Below are 21644 nucleotides of genomic sequence, written 5' to 3'. Positions count from 1 at the left end.
CTTTTATAGAGCGCAGAGTAATTTAAGTTCAGGGAAAGTTCAGTGTAATAACGATTGTGTGTCTGAGCTTTACAAAACTTGCACTGCTAATGAATATGGCTTTGCATGCCTGTCTGAATCTGCTGAGGTTGGCAAATCATTGTCAGCATTATGCAAGAAAAGAAAGTTTTCTTGTTTTATTCAAACAGGATTCCAGTGATGTATCAGAACGGACCAACAACAAGAAGTCTGTGGACGCGGAAGACAATGTCGCTGAAAACGATTTAAAAAAGTAAGTCAGTCCAACGTACATAATGCAAGGCCTTCATCAGCTCTCCTACACGTGCTTATTTGTCTTTTTTAATAAAGATTGAATCCAGTGGTATTTACTGTTCATTTGAGTTCAGAGCCGTTTTGATTCAGCTCTTCATGCTCTGTCTACTTTCATTTACAGCAATATATCTCTGTTTTCTGACCCACATTCCTGGAGATCGAATCACTTCTCATGAAGTAGCATAGTACTGCCTCAAACAAGCATTCACAGTCTCAAAGCACATATTTTAAAAGTTATCTGCAATATTTGTATCAAATTTATAGGCCACTGGCGGGTTGGAGATAATTTTCTGGCCATGCATATTTTTATGCCAAGAAACTTTATTTTGAATTCACTAGTTCAAACTTTGTATTCAAAAAATAGTTCCATATGACTTTTTTTTTTATTTTTCTACTTTGTTGAACTACAGTGTCATGTCTTAAGATCTAAAACAAAGGTGAGCTTTAAAGATAACCAAGAACATTTTTTCAGAAATTGAAAATAGAAATTGAGTTATAAATTGGAAAAAATAGACACAATTTTTTTTCCCTCCCACTTAGGAACCACACACATGATTGTGGTATATTATAGGCAGCAAATGATACTTCTAAAACCAACTAGATGAAGGGTTTTGCAGATTTTGGGTGCAGCCATGGAATTTTAGTGAATTAAAACATTGCTACTTCTTAAAGGTAAATTGTAACTAAAAAGTAAACAGTGATTTAAGTTAGAGCCCGACCAATACATAATTTTGCCAGTTTTATCGGCAGATATGAGACTGTCACGATATATCAGTATCCGCAAGAGTTACGGGTGGTTTAATTTGCGGTCCAGCGCCGACTGATCTAGCGATCCCGGTGAGCAACAGACGTGGAAGGTGGCATTCGAGACAGCTCCTTGAGCTAAAGGTATCCCCCGAATTTGATGGAGATCTGCCGCCACGTTCACAAGATAGTGACACCGGCCAACACTTTCACTTCAGTAAGGAGGTCTCTTGTTCAGTCAGCAGCATTCAAGCATTGTCTTATTCGACCGGAAAGTGGACTTCACATGAAATTCCGCCATGAATTACACGTTACATTCCATGGGCATTAAAGTGCACAAACAGGAATTTAAATTGTATTTATTTACAAAGGTAGGCTATATTATGTCACTCTTCACACTTCTCTAGTAATTTCGCCTGTGTGTGAAGACAGTAGCACAAATCTGTGAATATTCGGAAGTTAAACTTCAACGGAATGAAGTTGAATGGAATTGAATTTAAAAACGTTGAATAAACTTTAACTTTACTGTTCAGTGCAGTGATATCAGACTAATTTTGGTTATAAAGTTTATTGTCATTGTTTATTGCCCTGCCTCCATTACATATCTTTGTCACATCATATAAGTGTTTGATCACCACATTTGAGTTATCATTGCAAAAAATGTTTATGTATATATATTCTGTTTATTTATATACTGTATTCTATATACAACCCGAATTCCGGAAAAGTTGGGACGTTTTTTAAATTATAATAAAATGAAAACTAAAAGACTTTCAAATCACATGAGCCAATATTTTATTCACAATAGAACATAGATAACATAGCAAATGTTTAAACTGAGAAAGTTTACAATTTTATGCACAAAATGAGCTCGTTTCAATTTTGATTTCTGCTACAGGTCTCAAAATAGTTGGGACGGGGCATGTTTACCATGGTGTAGCATCTCCTTTTCTTTTCAAAACAGTTTGAAGACGTCTGGGCATTGAGGCTATGAGTTGCTGGAGTTTTGCTGTTGGAATTTGGTCCCATTCTTGCCTTATATAGATTTCCAGCTGCTGAAGAGTTCGTGGTTGTCTTTGACATATTTTTCGTTTAATGATGCGCCAAATGTTCTCTATAGGTGAAAGATCTGGACTGCAGGCAGGCCAGGTTAGCACCCGGACTCTTCTACGACGAAGCCATGCTGTTGTTATAGCTGCAGTATGTGGTTTTGCATTGTCCTGCTGAAATAAACAAGGCCTTCCCTGAAATAGACGTTGTTTGGAGGGAAGCATATGTTGCTCTAAAACCTTTATATACCTTTCAGCATTCACAGAGCCTTCCAAAACATGCAAGCTGCCCATACCGTATGCACTTATGCACCCCCATACCATCAGAGATGCTGGCTTTTGAACTGAACGCTGATAACATGCTGGAAGGTCTCCCTCCTCTTTAGCCCGGAGGACACGGCGTCCGTGATTTCCAACAAGAATGTCAAATTTGGACTCATCTGACCATAAAACACTATTCCACTTTGAAATAGTCCATTTTAAATGAGCCTTGGCCCACAGGACACGACGGCGCTTCTGGACCATGTTCACATATGGCTTCCTTTTTGCATGATAGAGCTTTAGTTGGCATCTGCTGATGGCACGGCGGATTGTGTTTACCGACAGTGGTTTCTGAAAGTATTCCTGGGCCCATTTAGTAATGTCATTGACACAATCATGCCGATGAGTGATGCAGTGTCGTCTGAGAGCCCAAAGACCACGGGCATCCAATAAAGGTCTCCGGCCTTGTCCCTTACGCACAGAGATTTCTCCAGTTTCTCTGAATCTTTTGATAATGTTATGCGCTGTAGATGATGATGTTTGCAAAGCCTTTGCAATTTGACGTTGAGGAACATTGTTTTTAAAGTTTTCCACAATTTTTTTACGCAGTCTTTCACAGATTGGAGAGCCTCTGCCCATCTTTACTTCTGAGAGACTCTGCTTCTCTAAGACAAAGCTTTTATAGCTAATCATGTTACAGACCTGATATCAATTAACTTAATTAATCACTAGATGTTCTCCCAGCTGAAACTTTTCAAAACTGCTTGCTTTTTTAGCCATTTGTTGCCCCTGTGCCAACTTTTTTGAGACCTGTAGCAGGCATTAAATTTTAAATGAGCTAATTAAGTGGATAAAAGTGTAAAATTTCTCAGTTTAAACATTTGCTACGTTATCTATGTTCTATTGTGAATAAAATATTGGCTCATGTGATTTGAAATTCCTTTAGTTTTCATTTTATTAAAATTTAAAAAACGTCCCAACTTTTCCGGAATTCGGGTTGTATATTACCAGTCAAATGTTTGGAGACACGAATGGGAAAGTGTCCAAACTTTTGACTGGTACTGTACTATATTATACACAAAGAATATCGGTATCTGCCTTTTTTTTTTTTATTCCCTAATATCGGTATCTGTATCGGCCCCAAAAAAATCCATGTCAGGCGGGATCTGCTAAAAATAAATGTATATTTTAAATGGTTTCCAGACTATCCATCAAGGCTGTTCTGAATTCATGACACTTCCTCCGTCACATTTTTAAAGTGGTCTTTTGAAACCGAGAGTGACAGATGTTAGATGAGGTACTCATTACCTGTGAAAGAATACATTTTCATACTCTGTGATCTCAGGACTGGGCACTTTAAACGCCAGCTGATTTTTTTTCATGTATACATTTTTCCTCCTTTCTCTATTTCTCATTTCCTTTGGGTGCCACATCTCCTTACAGAGACATTACTTGGGCAGACAGCTCACCTAAAAAATATGAAACATTATGTCCCCAAGAAATAGCCAAAGTCACAGCAGCTATATGACCTCTTTGCTTGAAGATAAAATGGATGAAATGGAGATGGGTAATTCAGATGTGCCCTCATCAGAGGTGGGTAGAGTACCCAAAAACTGTACTCAAGTAAAAGTAAAAGTACTTCTAGAAATATTTACTCAAGTAAAAGTAAAAGTACTAGTCTTGAATAGTTACTTGAGTAAGAGTAAAAGAGTATCGGATAAAAAATCTACTCAAGTAGTTAGTTACTAGTTACTTTGGGTCATATATACTGAGCCTATTTTTATTTAGATATATAGATAAAATGTATGTAATGTATGTGTGTGTGTATAAATGTATATATTTCATCATCCTTTACTCCAATTTATGTAATTTATTATAAAAGCTTGTCTGTTTACTTAAGTAACAGAGATAGGTGTCATGCCATAACATATTTTTAATACGACTGACTTTATATTAAATGTGAATTTAACATTGAAAGTTAATGTGATTTAAATATTGCTACTAATCTTTCATTGTTCAGAAAGAGAGCAAATAACATTTACATTATTAAAGATAATTTTCACTGACAGTCTAGATTTCAATCACTCTCAGAAACTCCCATTAAAATCACTGAAACTGTTAACACTGTAAAATCAATATCTTAATTAAAGATTCGTACACACATCTGCACTTTGTTGTTCCTGCGAGAGAATTCGCCAGAAAGAGATATTCAGTCAGGAGCGAGTGAAGGAAGCACCGGCATTTTAGCGATGACTCATCTGAACACCTCTGATTGGCCAATGCTTTAATAAGCTCAAAAGAATCATGTGTGATTTGTTATAATGCGCAGCGCTGTAAAAACACATCTATCTCTGGCTCAGCGCCAGCAAGCGATCACAGATCTGAATTTAGCAGCTGACTTGCACCAGTGTGATTGTATTAAAATTAATAAAATCTTAATCGGCTATTTTTTGTCTTTTGGAAGCTTCATTCAACTTAGACAGCACACGCGGTGTTCATCTAATAAGGATCTCCATCGCTAGCAAATAATAACCTTTGCAGATTTCAATTCAGTGCAGTTCCAGCCACGTTTTCAACGCTCTTTCTGTTCTTAAACGTTACAACTCCGAGTGAACCACTTCAGATGCTCAGCGCGTGCGGCAGGGAACTGAACGACTCATTCAAACTGATTCATGAACCAATTCACTCGTTTGCCAATTGGTTTGATCAAGCCTTTGAACAGTATTGACTCAAAAGAATGAATCATTCGCGATTGGGCATCGCTCATTGCCCAGAGAAAAGTAGACGGCGCGTTTGGAATAAACTGAAGCATTTATAACATTTATTGCATTAAGATAAAGTAACGAGAGGAGCGTCGCCCACAGTAACGAAGTAAAAGTACAGATTTTCCCCCAAAAATTTACTCAAGTAAGAGTATAAAGTACCCATCTTTAAATATACTCCGAAAAGTATTCGTTACCCCAAAAAATTACTCAAGTAAATGTAACGAAGTAAATGTAACTCGTTACTACCCACCTCTGGCCCTCATACTCAAGCTGACGTCTACACGGACTAATCTAACCTGCCATGCCTTGCTTTGCTACACTAACTGGCCCTGCCATCTTGTCATTCTTCTCTTTTGCTTTCTCTCCTCTGCTGCTGCTCTGTTTCTTTGGCTCTCTGTTACTCGGACGCCAGTAAAGCACACGACTGGGGTTATTTGAATGAAGATGGGGAGGTTGGCCTTGCCTTCCAGGGTCTAAAGCAAGTTGCCAGGTTGTGCTTTAAATTTCTTGGATTTCCTCTATGTTTTACTCTGGGTTTTAAGTGTTTTGAGGGCTAACTGAAATATATAGACAGTTTACACTCCCTTATACCATAGTGTGGCATGTTTGGATGTATTCAGGCTGCTGGAGTCCCAGCTGCAGACGAAGTCTCGACAGCACAAGGATGAGTTAGAGGCTCTCCACACGCAGATCGAACTGCTGAAGGACAGTCTGGAAAAGAAGCAGGAAATGCTGGACCACTTTTCTACACTTTCTCCTGAAGCTCTGGTGGAGTTCAGCGTGCAGCAGGAGATCACGCGCCTCACCAATGAAAACCTAGTGAGACCTTATCTTAAATAGAAGTTTTGTAATCAGTATTATTGTCTTAATCTTTATTTTTTATTATTAGTATTTAATTTATTTATTGTTTAAAAATGTCTTGATATCCTTTAAAAATGTTCAATAGGATGTTCAGAGAATTTAGTTAGAATTAAGCTTTTTTTTTTTCTTACCTTATTGGCTAAATGTTTTTATTGCTTTAAGCATAAATCTCTGAATTATGTTGTTATATATTTATGATAAAACAAACTGTTTGCCATTGGGATAAGAAAAATAAAACGAGCAATCTAAATAAAATCAGTTTTGCTAAAACATATCTTGTTTTAAGAATATTTCCATATTTTGACAATTATTTTTCAATGAGCCATCAAACTATTAGCCATTGGTTCAAAAAGAGCTGTAAAGTATCATTATACCCAACGCACTATAATACTGACATTCTCACTTAAGGTAATGATGATGATGATTGTTCTCTAGGATCTAAAGGAACTTGTAGAGAAGTTGGAGAAGAATGAGAAGAAGCTGAAGAAGCAGTTGAGGATCTATATGAAAAAAGTGCAAGAGCTGGAAGGTTGTACATCTGCCTTTCATCTGTGTATTTAATGGTTTCTCGTAGTACTGCTATTTGCTGATGTGCTGTTGTTCTTGATACAGTGTCTCAGGCCACTAGGAGCAGACCAGAGCTGACTCGTCAGGTCACCGTACAGAGGAAAGAGAAGGACTTTGAAGGCATGCTGGAGTACTACAAAGAAGATGAGGCTTTGTTGGTCAAGTCATTAGTTACAGGTATGTGTGGTTCCATACAGGCATGTTTTAATGTGGAGGTCCTGTAGCTGGGATAAACACACAGGTCTTGTCTTTAGACATGAAGCCCAATGTGGTGTCCGCCACCGTCCCCTGCCTCCCTGCCTACATCCTCTTCATGTGTATCCGTCATGCCGACTACATCAACGACGACCAAAAAGTTCATTCACTCCTTACCACAACCATCAATGCCATCAAAAAGGTCCTGAAGGTATGTATACTGAATGTAATCGCATGAACACAATCCCAGAATTCAAAGCAGCTGCACTACTATACAGACAAAAGAGAAATAAATACGTTTTCAGTAAGGATGCATTAAATTGATCAGAAGTTTTAATAAAGGCATTTAGAATGTTACAATCAAATGTGAAACTAAAGACTGGACTAATGGCTCCTGAAGATTCAGCTTTGCCATTACAGGAAAAAAACATTTTATTAAAATAATGTTCCATAATTCCTGTTTTTTTCTTTTCTCCAGAGAAACAACGATGATTTTGAGATGACCTCCTTCTGGCTGGCAAATACCAGTCGACTTCTGCATTGTCTGAAGCAGTACAGCGGGGACGAGGTGAGAACTTACTGTGATGATTTCAGCTGCAAATATAAGAGCCAGTTCCATTTACCGTATTTGAACATATTTAACCAGCCACAGATAATGTGTGAAAAGTGTGGTTTTAAGCCTCAGACGCCCCCGTCTAGATCACTAGTATGATTTGGCTGTTGTTCCTGTCATAGGCGTTTATGACACAGAACACTGCCAAGCAGAACGAGCACTGCCTGAAGAACTTTGACCTGGCCGAGTATCGGCAGGTTCTGAGTGACCTCTCCATCCACATCTATCAGCAGCTCGTCAGAATAGCAGAAGGCATCATGCAACCCATGATTGGTGGGTACAGAGAGACACCGGACCCATACAAACACCAATAATGGAATTGTTTGAACATTCTGATACACATTTCATAATGAATACATGTTTTTTGTGTTTGATTTTGGCAGTTTCTGCTATGCTTGAGAGCGAGAGCATCCCCAGCCTGGCCGGAGTGAAGCCCATGGGCTACAGGAACCGCTCCTCTAGTTTGGACTGTGAGAGTGGAGGTCCAGCGGGCTACACGCTACAGGCCCTGGTCAGGCAGCTGGGACAGTTTACCAACATCATGGCGGACCACGGCTTGGACCCTGAGATCAGCCAGCAGGTGGTTCGCCAGCTCTTCTACTCCATCAACGCAGTGACCCTCAACAACCTGCTGCTGCGCAAAGATGTCTGTTCTTGGAGTACCGGCATGCAGCTCAGGTACACATCTGATGCTCTCAGGCAAATCTGTAGATGGGTTATTATCTTCAGAAATGTCTGATGAATGCAACGGCCGTCTCATTGATGTCGTTTCAGGTACAACATCAGTCAGTTGGAGGAATGGCTGAGAGGAAATAATCTGCACCAGAGTGGAGCCGTAGCCACCATGGAACCTGTTATCCAGGCCGCACAGCTGCTGCAGGTGAAGAAGAAGACCTCCCAAGATGCAGAGGCCATTTGCTCGCTCTGTACCGCCCTCAGCTTGCAGCAGGTAGACATTCGACATTCATTCTTTCTTTATTCATTGTTTTTGTTTTCATTGACTTGATCATGCTATTTTACTTCACTTCAGATTGTGAAGATCCTCAACTTGTACACACCACTCAATGAGTTTGAGGAACGAGTGACTGTGTCTTTCATCAGAGACATACAGGTAAACTACATACACACCATCTGAGTAGTCCGTACCAAAATCAGTAAAACCACACTTGTGCCTAAAATGTTTAATATGAACTAATTCAATATATAATTAATATTAAGGAATTTAATTTACTATTTACTTTTTTTTATTATAATTTATATATTATAAATATAAAATATAATTTTACTTTAATATAATTTATTATTTACTTTAAATAAAAACAGCCCAGCATTCTTTTAAAACTGAAATATGTTGTGACAATGTCTTTACTGTCATTTTTGATTAATGCATTCTTGCTGAATAAAAATACTAATTATTATAAATGATAATATATTATTATTTTATTATGTTTTTATAAAGTTAGTAATGTCTTGTTACTGAAAAATCAATATTTTCTGCAGTGTTTGGTGGCTCCTCTATGAGCATGTTCAATAAATACTCATTTCCGTTCACAGAATCGCCTCCAGGATAGTACAGAAAACAAGCAACTGCTGGTGGACACTAAGTACACCTTCCCTGTGGTCTTCACTTACACTCCATCAGTGCTCAGTCTGGAAACCGTACACATCCCTGCCTCCCTCAGCCTGGACTTCCTCACACGGGTCTGACATCTCAGTCTCTCTGTCGCAGACCTGCTAACCCACATACTAACACCACCATACGTACGGGATTTACAGTATCCACAAGACGGACAATCTCCCTGACCGACTAACTGAGGTGTTGAGACACGCTTTTAATAAGGGGATACTAAATCTAAATGATGCTGGTGTAAATAAGCTGTCTGCCTTTTGACTTTTCTTCTATAACATTCAACCAGTTCTCTCTAGGCTCCCGTTTAATCTAGCAAGGCTATTGTTATAGAAAGTTAAAACACTATATTTGGATTGGGATGTGTTTGTCTATGACTAATTCTCATGATTAAATAAGTTTAATCTAAATTAAAGTAAAAGGGTTTTGGGCTACTGACATGAAACACTAATTTGAGATTTATGTGTTCATGTATCTGTATTAGTATGCACTGATTTCTTTGTGTTTGTAATGGATAAATGTCTTTCATTTGCCTTGCTTGTGCTGGAGCACAGTTTCATCTCAGAAACATGGGCTTCCACTGAAGCAACACCACCATCTCTTTTTATTTTTTTTTTCTAGGAGAACTGTTAAAATCAGCTGCCAAAATTCATTCTCACAACCTCTAGCAAAAAGAAGCAGGAGATCTCTGCATTGCAGTGGCTTTTGCCAGTGACCAGTCTGGATTGGACTGGAATGGTCTTTTTAAGCTTTTATTCTCCCCACGTGTTGAAGAAACCGATTCAGAGACTTGGGACCCTGACTGACAGGGCCAGCAAATGTGGCCGATCGTGAAAGTGACCATGGCCAGTTGAAGGATGTGGAGTGGAGAGGACGAAGATGATCAGAGGAGTTTGACCTGGATATTTAATATTCTGTCAAAATAAATAATCCTGCAATTGTTGGTGGAATCTAGAATGTGCTGGAAGGCATGTGCAAGTACTGTAAAATGAAGAGACGTATCTTAACCGACGTCATATATATACTAAGACGAGTTTTATGGTGTACAGAAAAGATATTCTGAAAACTATCAGGTTACTATTTAATGAAAGCAATTATCACAATTTACTTTTTGCACAGCTCTGTAAAAGATTACGTGCAATCAAATAGCAATAACTACGCACTGTTTACTTAATTTTATACAATCTCAACAATTTTCCCCTCATTTTGTATGTTGCCGACAGAATGGGCTGCTCTGCAAGAATAGTGCATCATGTCAATTCAGGATACTGTATTTTGTTTCGAAGAGGGAATTCATTTAGTTTTAGGTTTCAAAATGTATACTAAGCTGTCAAATTCTCATGTATTGCACTTTCTGGATTGAAATAGTTCTTTCAGTGCCAATAAAGTAAAAACTGTCAATTTTCGTAGTTATATTCTTGTATTATTTGGTAAATATATATTGTATATATTTTTTTGGATATTCGTTTTACATTTACCATAATGACTTTTCATACAACAGTCCTTTAGTTTTAATGTTTTAAGGGTTGTTTTTATTTATTTGTTACTGCCCTCTACCGACCATATTTATAAAATTGTATCTAGAGTTGAGTCTGAGCAGAGTTCTTAAAAATAATCCGCCTTTATGTCTTATTGCTTTTGAACACCTGATACATCGGAGTTAGAAATGATGTATATATTTCATATATAATTTGCCTTTTTTTCAGTGCCCCTCAAGCAATAAGTAGGATTTTGCACTTTCTCACATTTATGCATGCTATTTGTAGCACGAAATTCACACTTTTTTTTAAAGCAGATCACACCACCACTGTAGTTTATTCGAGCTTTATTTTTGTGCACATAAATATCGCACTCTTTCATTTAATTATAGCCAAGATAAAACACGCACACGAACAAATTACAGTTAAAAATACCAAGTGAAGTCCTGTGAATAAACTTCACGGCTAAGAGGACGTTGTTAGTTACAAGCAGCAGAGTCTTCCTAATTACTTTTATATCAAAAGTATTATTTTTTAACTTCAAAAGCTGTATTATTTATCGAATGTCATTTCAAACGCTGTAAGAACAGCATTTAGCAAATCTGCAGCCAACTCACCACGCTTTCAGGCTCTCACGCTGCCCATGTAAATCTCACGCCAAAGTGACAACACTGCTTGCGGTATGAAACCGTCTCAGTTTATACATTTTGAACGTTTTAATACTAAATTCTAAGAATGAATATCGTTTTGGAGGACTTAATGTAGCGCTCTAGTTAAAGCCAGAACCATGGAAACACGGAGTTATCACAAGCTTTGATCTCGCCGGAGTCGCCGCGCGGTCACGTGATCCATAGAGCTCTCTAAACAAATGGGTTTAAGACAGCTTCTTTATACAGTTATTATTTGCAGCAATTTAAATGTCGATGACATTTACAGTATCATATTATTCTGGAAAGTGGTGGAGAGGCAACATTAATAGTATTGCTTACTTATAATGTGACCATGCAGCTTAAGTATTTCTTTTTTTTTTTCAGTTAAATAAGTGTTGGATATTTTAGTTCAATAATATTTATTTAATATTTTGAGTAGATCTTTTGATACTAAATACTATTTTTGCAATAATTATGCAATTTTGCAATAACATTAATGACTTGCTGGTCTTACTTGCTAAATTGTTTTTTTTTTTAAGTTCTTCATTTGAATAAATATTTAGACATGATTAAACACTAGATTTTTAAATGAGAATTTTTAAAAGTTAAAAACTTAGGCCTACATCCTTTTTTAATAATACTTGCATAATTACAATGAATGCAAGCAAATACTGAATTTAAACCAAGTTTAGAATGGTGATAAAAGGCATTCAACTGGATTCAACAAAAGATTTGTTGAATACATTTTTGTTTTAAATCTTCTGTAGTCAATAAAAACATGAGTTTGTGCATCCAAAAGTGATAGTCTCCCACAGAATGCTGCTGATCACCACCTGCTTGCATTTCAGGGGTTTTTATAGGAGCTCAAAGAGCCCGACCTCAACCAAAGATAAAGGAGAGAAGTGCAGAGACATTAAAAAAATAGCACCATATGGTATATGAGCCTCGAGCGTAGGGTACAGACAACAACTGTATGCAGAGAAACCACCGATGCTGTTGTTGTGAGATGTTTTGTGTGATAGGGGCCTTACAGCGATAGAGTGTGGTTTCAGAGGGGAGGAGGAGGAGGAAGGGGCTCTTACAATGCAACTCAAAGTGCTAGTCGCATCACTTTGCACCACGTTACTCTACTCCAATAATGCCCTTCAGCCACGTGGTGACTTACCAACCTCTCTGGTTATCGGCACTAACAGGAGGAAAAGATGTCTCACTGTTTCTGCGGAAAACACAAATGACTGAGCTAAAACATACGTGTACTTTCTCTCCTTTCTCGTTCTCACATAATCATTGCTGAGCTACGGTATGTAAACCGCAGTAGTCGCCCACGGACGCATTTGAGAGTACTTACACTAGCAACCCTGAAACCCTCCTCCTCCTCCTCCCTCTGATGCTGAATCCAAGGCCTTTAAATCTTTTCACAACATGGGAATTTTCTGTCTTTGTACACATTTTTATCATATAACTTCTGATGTGGCATCATGATGTAGGAGAGACCATGGCTAGTTGCAATAAAGACTAAATGACGGTAACTGTAAATGTAAACTGTAAAAGTAGCAATTCATTTTTGGCAGCTGTTGTAATCTTCTTTTGTGCTACGGTGGCTGTTGTTGTTCTCTAATATCAGTCACTGTTTTCCACAAAATAAAGGTTTTTGTTGAAGTGCCTTGGTTATTTTGTAAAACATGCAGCTAAACAATATTTCAGAAGAAATATTTTTCTCTAATTTTGATCACTCTGTGTGCATATTCTTAAAAAGAGTGTTTTTGTTATTGTTGCAATAATAATAGACTATGTATATATATATATATGTGTGTGTGTGTGTGTGTGTGTGTGTGTGTGTGTGTGTGTGTGTGTGTGTGTGTGTGTGTGTGTGTGTGTGTGTGTGTGTGTGTGTGCATTTGCAAAACCAATAGTTTGACTTTTTTTTTTTTTACAATTGTTGCAAAATTTCTATTATTTTTGCCAGTAGGCAACAGACTAGTTGTACAATATAAAATTAACTAAAAACATTAAACACATGCACATATGTAGTATCAAATTATTGATATATAAATCTATTTATTTTTTATGTTATAATTGTTACTCTTTTATTTTTGCTCTGTCATAATGGTTTATGTTTATTAATTGTTCGACTGTTTACATTTTTACACAGGTTTTATTATTATTATTATTATTTAAAATTTTAAAGATTAGATGATTTTAGGTGGATTTGATTAAAAATGTGTAGCCTTCAAATGAAATGCTTCAGCATTAGTATTGTAATAAACTGGTCACAAAAGAGCTTTGTCCACATTAGGAGGAGAAGATCTGAATTACCACATTGTTTAACAGAGAAAGCACATGTTTTCTGCCAGTTTCAACACATAATGCTGATTTCCTGAAGGGTTATCAGTGTTGCCACACCACATCTATTTATGTGGTTACTCGATGGGTCAAAATCCGAATCAACAATGTGTATCAGCAATAATCAGTTGTAAGAGCTTTCTCTTCTTGCCAGACAGAAACACTTGTAGAGTCATCCCATGAAGATCTAGTATTGCTGATTTTTGGAAGATTGAAACTCACATTTTTGGAAAATCTTTGAATCAAAACTTTTTTTCTTTTTTTTTTGCATTTGAGACTTCATGAATCATAACCAAAGGCCAGTGTCCTCTCTGTAGGTACATCAAATATTTAGATTTACAGCTGGGCAACCACAGTCTCTCCAGAACGCAATCACACTAATATAGACAACACTAAATGATTAAATATTGTTGTGTATCAGCAAGTCTTCTAATTGAAATCAGTCATTAGTTCATGCAAGTTTCAGAAGCCTTTAAATGTTCATGATATTTTTAAAAGTACAATCTGCAGTAGTTTTTTTATGGCAAGATTAATTGAAACGACTTTTAATATCAACCTTCTATGTCATTTTCTTGTAGACATTAATCCAGTTTTGCCTGTGACTTAGATAGCAGCTTAGACTGACGATGTGCTGGCCTCATTTTTACTTAAACCCATTTGCTAGAAGCAACAGGAAGTGGGTTGTAATAGGTTAGAACTTGTTTTTGTTTTTTAGATTGACGTTATATGCCGATAGGGGACTTTTTTAATTTCATCTTTATCTGCACTTCTTGTGAATAGTCTGTAAGTAATGCTTAAAAAACTCTAAAAGAAAAAAGAAACATGTCAAAGCATTTTTGATAATGTTACTGGAAATATTGTTTAAATATTATCAATAATAATTAATAATAATGATTATTATTACAATAAAAACATTTTCATGCATTAAACTGAATACATTGTAATCTCTGATATGTAGTTTAAACAATTTTTACAGTGTTTTGTTGTTGTAACACACTTTATTTCTTTTTCTTTAACAAGAGGAAGAAAGCATGTCTCCCTTTTTCAGGCATCAGTTTTATTCCAACAACCAAAATGTTTGCAACAGTTTCAGTCAAACCCACAACCTCTGTCTGCTTTGGTCTCTCATGGTTTGACCTAAATAAATTGCTGACTGTTCTCCTTTAAGATGAAAAACTTGATGTAACTGCTATAACAACTGTTACGTATAGTAAAGAGTGGTGGTCCTCAACTGGTGGGTGGCAATCTGAAAATGTGTCGCGAGTTTGTTCAAATCCAGTTGTAGATAAAAGCAAGAAAACGGTCTAATTTTGCTTAGACTGTCGTGTAAATTTCATATGTTATTGTACGGACTTTTAAAAACATTTGTATGCTAAACTGGTACTGGTCTCCTTATCTTGAATGAATGGAAATTTAATCTAAAACTATCTCTTACTGTCAGGCACTGGAAGGAAAGACCCAATTCAAAGGAGCAGAGGACTGCAGCTTGAAGATCACCCTCTCAGAACCAGTGCAGCTGCCAGGATGAGGGAACCAGCGGACAGGGAACCACAGACGGCTGGGCAGGGCTGGAGGGGGAGAAACACAGACAAAGACACCACGAGACAGGACAAAACAATCAGTACACTAGACAACACAAATAAGACAGGGAACAAGAAAACTCTTCCAAAAAAAAAAAAACAGAAAAAGAAAATCACGAAAAAATAAAAGATCAAAACAAGACGAAAAGGGGGGAAAAAATAGGGAAAATGACAAAGAAATAAAGAGCCTATATAGGTAAATGCTAAGGGAAAAAACTAAACTTGACTAGAGGCTTGAACCTAGCAAAAGACTAGAGAAAAACTCTTGGATAACTAAACTAAAACTAAAAAGAAACTAAAAGGGAAGACCTAGCAAAAAAAAAACAAATCAAAGAAAAAAGTAGCTGTACTAAACCAGAATAGACACTTGAGCGAGTTGTGTTCAACCAACTCTCTATGTTTCTTGTACAGAACAACCTCCTGGACAGCAACAAATCTTGCTTCAAAAGTGGCCACTCAACTGAAACTGCCCTGCTCTCGGTTACTGAAGCCCTGCGACTGGCAAGAGCAGCTTCAAAATCCTCAGTACTCCTCTTGCTGGATTTGTCTGCTGCTTTTGACACCGTTAATCACCAGATTCTCCTGTCCAACTGCAGAAAGATGGGCATCTCTGGAACTGCACTCCTGTGGTAAGTCTCAGGTAGGTACTTCAGGGTGTCTTGGAGGGGTGAGGTTTCTAAGTCTGAGGTTTCTAAGTCTTTGCTACTGGGGTTCCTCAAGGCTCAGTACTTGGACCACTTCTCTTCTCTATCTACATGACACCATTAGGATCTGTCATTCAAAAGCATAGCTTTTCTTATCACTGCTATGCTGATGACACTAAACTCTACTTCTCATTCCAACCAGATGATCCGACGGTAGCTGCATACATTACAGCCTGTCTGAGAGACATTTCTAGCTGGATGAAGGACCATCACCTTCCGCTCAACCTTACTAAGACAGAACTGTTTGTGGTTCCAGCTAACCCATTGTTTCATCACAAGTTCACAACTACTCTATACAGCTGGGTTTGTCAACAATAACTCCTTCCAGGACAGTCAGAAACCTAGTTGTGATCGATCATCAGTTGCATATTTGCCTTATACAACATTAGGAAGATTAGACCATTCCTGTTCGAACAAGCTGCACAACTTCTTGTCCAAACTCTTGTTCTCTCCAGACTGGACTATTGTAATGCTCTCCTGGTGGGCCTTCCTGCATGTTCTATCAAGCCTCTGCAACTAATCCAGAATGCAGCAGCGAAGGTTGTCTTCAATGAGCCAAAAAACATTCTCTTATTGGTCTGATTGCTTATATTGTTTTCATTTGTAAGCCACTTTGGATAAAAGCATCTGCTAAATGATTAAATGTAAATGTAAACAGTTGTTGTGCTGTGTTGAGTCACCACTTGTACAAAATGAAAGTCAGGGTCCTGTTCAAGTTGACAATTTGACTGTTGAAGTTACTTGAAATGTATGTAAATTTTTAACTATCATAAGTGCACAGATTACAATGCACTTGCATTATATGAATTCACAGAGATGGATTTTTTCTTGAAAATATGTAAGTCATACATCTTGGATGGCATGCCTGTGAGTAAACGATAAGATAAACTTTTTTGCTGGTCACTTTTTGGTAATATTATACACTCCAGTACCACTTATACCCAGTTACTACTGTGTTGCTAATACTGTAACAGAAACTACTGAAATGATAGACATATACTGTATATTATATACTAGTGCATTTTTATATTGAGCAATTTATGTCTATTATGAGCATTACATGTGGAAGTGCTTTGTGGGTTCTGGTCTTTCCTGTCACAACATAACTGATCCAAGACTTTCACTTTCACTTGTGCATTTACTGTAGTGACAATAATGTCAGTATAACTGAATAAAGTCGTATTTTTGTAAAAGTCACAATTAATACAGTTTTGGTAATTGTTACGAGTCATCCAAAAATATTTTTAATGATACTCGGGTCGCGGTCGGTCGGGTCCTTTGAAATAAAGATGCCAATTAAACTTTTGTAATTTATATAGTACTATACACGATTTTGAAATATAAAGGCCTACACTTTATTGGCTGAATAACTGGCGCGAATAGAGTGACCACTTGTCCCGCTTTACGTTGTACAGCAATTTTACCCTTTGTCCCGCATCACACAAATTGAGCATCTGTCCCGCTTTTTCATTCGACCCTGCCTAATAAATAAACGGATACGTCCACAGGCGTAGTGTTAACTTATGTCAAATAGTTCAGAGGAGAGGAATAAAAGCGTTAGTCGAGGCTCAGTCGTATACTGTAGGCTACATCAATCAAACTGTTGACGCGCGCGCTGTTCGGTCAGGTTAATAGCCACGAAAAAGAGAAGATGCACTTTTAGGCTAATAGCGAATGGACCGCAGCATAACCTTGATTAAGACCTGTAGATGGCGAAGCAGAGAGAGCTTTTTTTCTGTGGGACATGGAGGAGAATACAACGTGAAGCGACATGGTGCATGTGAGTACCACAGAAAAAAAGCACATCATCAAGAAACATGCAAATCAGTGCAATCGTTTTTCAATAAACCAAATGACCCACAGGCTGACAAAGTTTGGGCAGCAGAAGTGACGAGCATTTATCATGCCGTAGGCTACATGACTGCAGTAACAAGTTTGCCCCAGTCATTTTTCCAGATTCTGAAATAGCTAAGAAAAAAGCTGTAGAAACTTTGGGTGATATTTTGGGTCAGGTAGTGTCTTTAGTCGGTGGGTTTAAAAAGAAATATAGGCAATATATTACAGAAAGCTTGAAATGTCTACTTTCAAACGAAAATATTCAAACCAAAATAAATAGGATACTCTCTGAATATGTAATCCATATGAAATGTGCATTTCTCTCTGGCATTCATGGCAAGTCCGCGTCGTCAACTTCATTTTAGCAGCGACACAGAAAACACCAGTTTATTACTAAACAATTAAATTGCTAATTTAGACACATGCATATTCATTACTTTAACCGGTTCTTTGTGGCAAGCCTTATGTGTGCGGTCATAACGCTTATTATCCTGTAGGCTAAAGCCTATTTAAGTAATTATATTAATATAAAGGGGCGACGCATTAGCCTACTACTTTAAAAAAAATGCGGGTCAGGAAGCGGGTCGGGTAAAATATTTTATTTTCATTTTTTTGCGGTCCGAGTTGCGGGCGGGTTAGTTGAAAACATCGGTCGGGTGCGGGTTGTTTATACATTGACCCGCGCATCACTGAAGCCTACCAATTAAACCTCCCTAGACTTACACCTAACACCTAATTTTCTATCGCATTTGATCTTTCACGCAGACAAATACTGCTTTTGAAAGCTTATGTAGACTAAGTAGCAGTATAAACTAAATACAGTCAAATAATAAATGTATAAATAAAAACTCAGATCTTTATGTCATTAAAATGAGATAGGAGCCCGAAACCAACACAACACTGACGTCTTCACGTCCAGATTAAGAAGCCGTCAATCAAAAACTCGCCAGCCAATGAGAACCTACCGCTGCTAGCCCCGCCCCCATAGTGGATTTGCGTTAGTGGGTGTTTTCAAACTCCTGGGTGTTTCTAAATCATGCAATCGAAATGATCCCCCTTACCCAACCCCACCCCTAAACCTACCATCACTATGACGTCAGCCAATCAGGTATCATAGTCTAAAAACGCCCTAATCTGGTACCTCCCAATACTTTCCTGCAGAGAACGGCGAACGAAAGTCAAAGGAAGCGTAAACGAAACTTCAGCGTTAAAAATTAACGGCAAAAATCTGTTTCCATAAAGGGGGGTGAAGTTAAGATACGAGGAAAGGAAGCAAGGAAAGGAAATACAAATAAGAAATGAGACACGCTCTCTTTCTCTTTCTCTTTCTCTCTCTCACTCTCTCTCTCTCTCTCTCTCTCTCTCTCCCTCTCTCTCCTTTCTCTGTCCTCTGAAAGTACCACTGTGAGCTGTCACTTGGTGTGTGAGTAATGAAGACGTGAGACATCTATGCCTGTACTGCTGGATCAGAGATGGCGGGTGTTTTATGGATGTTCTTAGTTGTTTTCTGTCCTTTGGTTCTTTCTGAGAGTGGAGATGATGGTGAGTAATTTGAGATTTTAGACTATGAGTAATAAACTAGGAATCCATGGATTTTCACTAAGTTTAGTCTTTACTCAAATCGCTGGCGTGCACTCCTGCATAATGACTGTAAATGCAGCTAGACTGTATCTAGTGACATGATTATGATCATAAAGAGATATATTTCTTGGGGGTAAATTCATGTGAAACCATTTAGGCTAGTTTTCAATGAAGCACTCTAACAAGGTGAAGACTTAACGGTGACTAGAAAAAATGGTCAGTTTGTTTCCTTACTCTTGGTTCCTTTTAGATGGGTCTGATAAAGATGTGACCTGCACATCTACTTTGACCCTCAGGCAGAATAACCTCACCTGCTCGCTCAACGACGAATCCACTGAGGAACTCATTTTCACCAGTCTCTGGTATTTACTCTGACTCGTTTCTGCCATTAGAGTGTTTGAATACCATATGAAACAATGCTTGCTCAACATAGATAATGTTGACTAAACTGGAAATAACAGTTATTTTCCCCCCTGTTTAGCAAAATGGAAGGTTCAAAAAAAATTTGTACAAATGCTACTTCTGGACCACGAGACATTACCTTTAAGGATTTGTTCATTTCAGCAAAATACGTGCTACAAATAAGAGACGATATTTTTGAAAATATCCAACTGTCAAAAATTGGCAAGTCTATCTATCTATCTATCTATCTATCTATCTATCTATCTATCTATCTATCTATCTATCTATCTATCTATCTATCTATCTATCTATCTATCTATCTATCTATCGTCTGTCTGTCTATGTCTATCAGTCTTTATAATATGTCTTTGGCTTTGCAGTCAGAATCCCAGCTCCTGAAATGAAGCTTGCCACTTACATGGAAGACACAGAAGAAGTTTTCGTTTGGTTTGAACACAGTCATGAATATGTTATCAACCCTGAATTCGAATTGGAAATCTGGGGGGACAGACTTGACAAGGTGCTTCTCACAATTAGTTTGTTAGACTTGATCTTTCCTAAAAAATAGTTTGGAGTTAACAAATAAACATGTGAATTTAACAAATGAAACATTTAACAAATGAAGCCTATGTTTTCTTCCTCTGCAGCCCATGAGTGCCACTATAAATAATAGGAACTTCACTATCAGCAGGGGAAAACTTTGTGGAGATGGTGTTTACTATACACGTGTTAGAGCAAAACCTATAGAGTTTTTTGATGGCAACTGGAGTGAGTGGAGTTCAAATGTCAATTTCACTATAAAAAGTGAGTGGAACTGACTGGAGATCAGATGTCTGTTACATGAGAAGATGCTATTGTTATACTATGTTTAGTATGATAAACACTCCTCGTTGGCCCTTTTTGGCTCATTATTGGGTTGGTGCAGAATCAAATAGCTTTAGGATTTACAAAAAATGTGAAAAAAAACAGTTATTACAGTATGATAAGTGAACTGTTATTAATCATGTCTGATATATTGTGATGCTGGAAATGATGACAGGTTCTACCACGGAAAATAATTATGACCTTTCAAAGGTCGGTTACATAATCACCTTTTTCGTTGTTCTGGTACTCATCATTGGTTTGGGGACCTTGCGATGGAGAACAAAGTGAGTGTTTTACCTCATTTTTTAAAAAAAACACACAAGAACCTATTTCATTATTTTTTTTTAAACATGTACTATTTGTTTTCTCACCCAGCATAAAAGACTACATTACACCAAACATCCCACACCCAAAGTCAACTCTTGCACAAATGCAAAGGGTAACTCAATTTATCATGTGTGTTGTTGCTTCAGTGAAGTTGTGCAAGATCCATCAAAGGAGACTCAGCGTCCTCATACAGACTGTTTTTATGTTTTCAGGGTCTTCCTTTCACTTTCAGTCCTGAGATATTCAGCGATGTCTTCATACACCGTGTTGATTACGTCGATGAAAAGCCATCTGCTCCTGAGCCTCAAGATGGCCTGGATGAGCACCGCTACAGTCAAGCCAGTTCCTCAAGCACATCAGTGAGTGAAATGGACATGAAAGCAGATGTATGGGTTCCAAGAGAACAATCTCACCTTAAAATAAGACTATTAGACGAAGCAGATTTGTTGAAAGAAAGAGAAAATGTCAGCTCTCAGAGCACAACGACCCCTCGTCGAGAATGTAAAGATGAAGCCTATGTCACTATGTCCAGTCTTTTCAAAACGCAATGAAGAGATTCAATTCCAGTTCACTTGTGATTTTACAGACCCTTGGTTTGTATATGATAAAAGATGAACTAAGATTGTATATGATGCATTTAATAACCCAATAAGCCTGTTACATATGTATGAGGCGCTTTTACACGTCACTAGTCATGTCCAGTTTGAAGCTCTGATGCTAATCAAGTTTGTAGATATCATAGCAGTCATCGACATGTTTCATTTTCAACCAAGCATCTTTCACAGCTGTGGTCTCCATTTTGGTAGCCAACTCCCTTCTGAATGTTTCAGAAACACAGGCATTAAGAGTGATAAGAAATAGAGAAATCCACATTTCTGAAGTCAT

At 37.6% G+C, this 21644-nt stretch overlaps 2 protein-coding genes and 1 long non-coding RNA gene across 6 annotated transcripts in view; all 3 read left to right on the top strand.

Moving 5' to 3' along the window:
• Window positions 1–10395, top strand: part of LOC132130929 (unconventional myosin-Vb-like) — a 55833-nt gene extending 45438 nt beyond the window's left edge. For 2 of the 4 annotated variants that reach the window (XM_059542808.1, XM_059542807.1), the window contains exons 29-41: window positions 189–271; window positions 5544–5621; window positions 5752–5950; window positions 6428–6521; window positions 6605–6736; window positions 6814–6965; window positions 7233–7322; window positions 7490–7640; window positions 7751–8045; window positions 8142–8316; window positions 8398–8478; window positions 8922–9068; window positions 9616–10395. In XM_059542808.1, the coding sequence (XP_059398791.1) occupies window positions 189–271; window positions 5544–5621; window positions 5752–5950; window positions 6428–6521; window positions 6605–6736; window positions 6814–6965; window positions 7233–7322; window positions 7490–7640; window positions 7751–8045; window positions 8142–8316; window positions 8398–8478; window positions 8922–9068; window positions 9616–9627 (1689 nt within the window). In that variant the 3' untranslated portion in view covers window positions 9628–10395. Of the gene's footprint in view, window positions 1–188; window positions 272–5543; window positions 5622–5751; window positions 5951–6427; window positions 6522–6604; window positions 6737–6813; window positions 6966–7232; window positions 7323–7489; window positions 7641–7750; window positions 8046–8141; window positions 8317–8397; window positions 8479–8921 lie in introns of all 4 variants that reach the window. The other 2 variants (XM_059542809.1, XM_059542810.1) reach the window with 2 other exon arrangements.
• A 4931-nt stretch (window positions 10396–15326) lies between these two features.
• On the top strand, window positions 15327–16404 carry LOC132130489 (uncharacterized). The gene is made up of 2 exons (XR_009428722.1): window positions 15327–15685; window positions 15892–16404. It is a non-coding gene; the product is annotated as an uncharacterized LOC132130489 (long non-coding RNA).
• Window positions 16405–18921: 2517 nt separating this feature from the next.
• Window positions 18922–21621, top strand: LOC132130140 (interleukin-7 receptor subunit alpha-like). The gene is made up of 8 exons (XM_059541806.1): window positions 18922–19127; window positions 19417–19528; window positions 19648–19794; window positions 19953–20088; window positions 20216–20372; window positions 20608–20716; window positions 20808–20871; window positions 20972–21621. Exons 1-8 carry the CDS (start codon window positions 19058–19060, stop codon window positions 21308–21310), a joined length of 1134 nt encoding a protein of 377 aa, XP_059397789.1. The 5' UTR covers window positions 18922–19057; the 3' UTR covers window positions 21311–21621.
• Window positions 21622–21644: the final 23 nt, after the last annotated feature.

Source organism: Carassius carassius, chromosome 47, assembly GCF_963082965.1.
Source record: "Carassius carassius chromosome 47, fCarCar2.1, whole genome shotgun sequence".
Classification (NCBI taxonomy): domain Eukaryota; kingdom Metazoa; phylum Chordata; class Actinopteri; order Cypriniformes; family Cyprinidae; genus Carassius; species Carassius carassius.
This window is presented reverse-complemented; position numbering and strand designations above follow the sequence as displayed.

Coding starts and splice junctions, on each gene's coding strand:
- LOC132130140 (XM_059541806.1), top strand. CDS start 19,058: ATGGCGGGTGTTTTATGGATGTTCTTAGTTGTTTTCTGTCCTTTGGTT. Junction 19,529..19,647: donor CTCATTTTCACCAGTCTCTG/GTATTTACTCTG, acceptor CCCCCTGTTTAG/CAAAATGGAAGGTTCAAAAA. Junction 20,089..20,215: donor GGGGGGACAGACTTGACAAG/GTGCTTCTCACA, acceptor CTTCCTCTGCAG/CCCATGAGTGCCACTATAAA.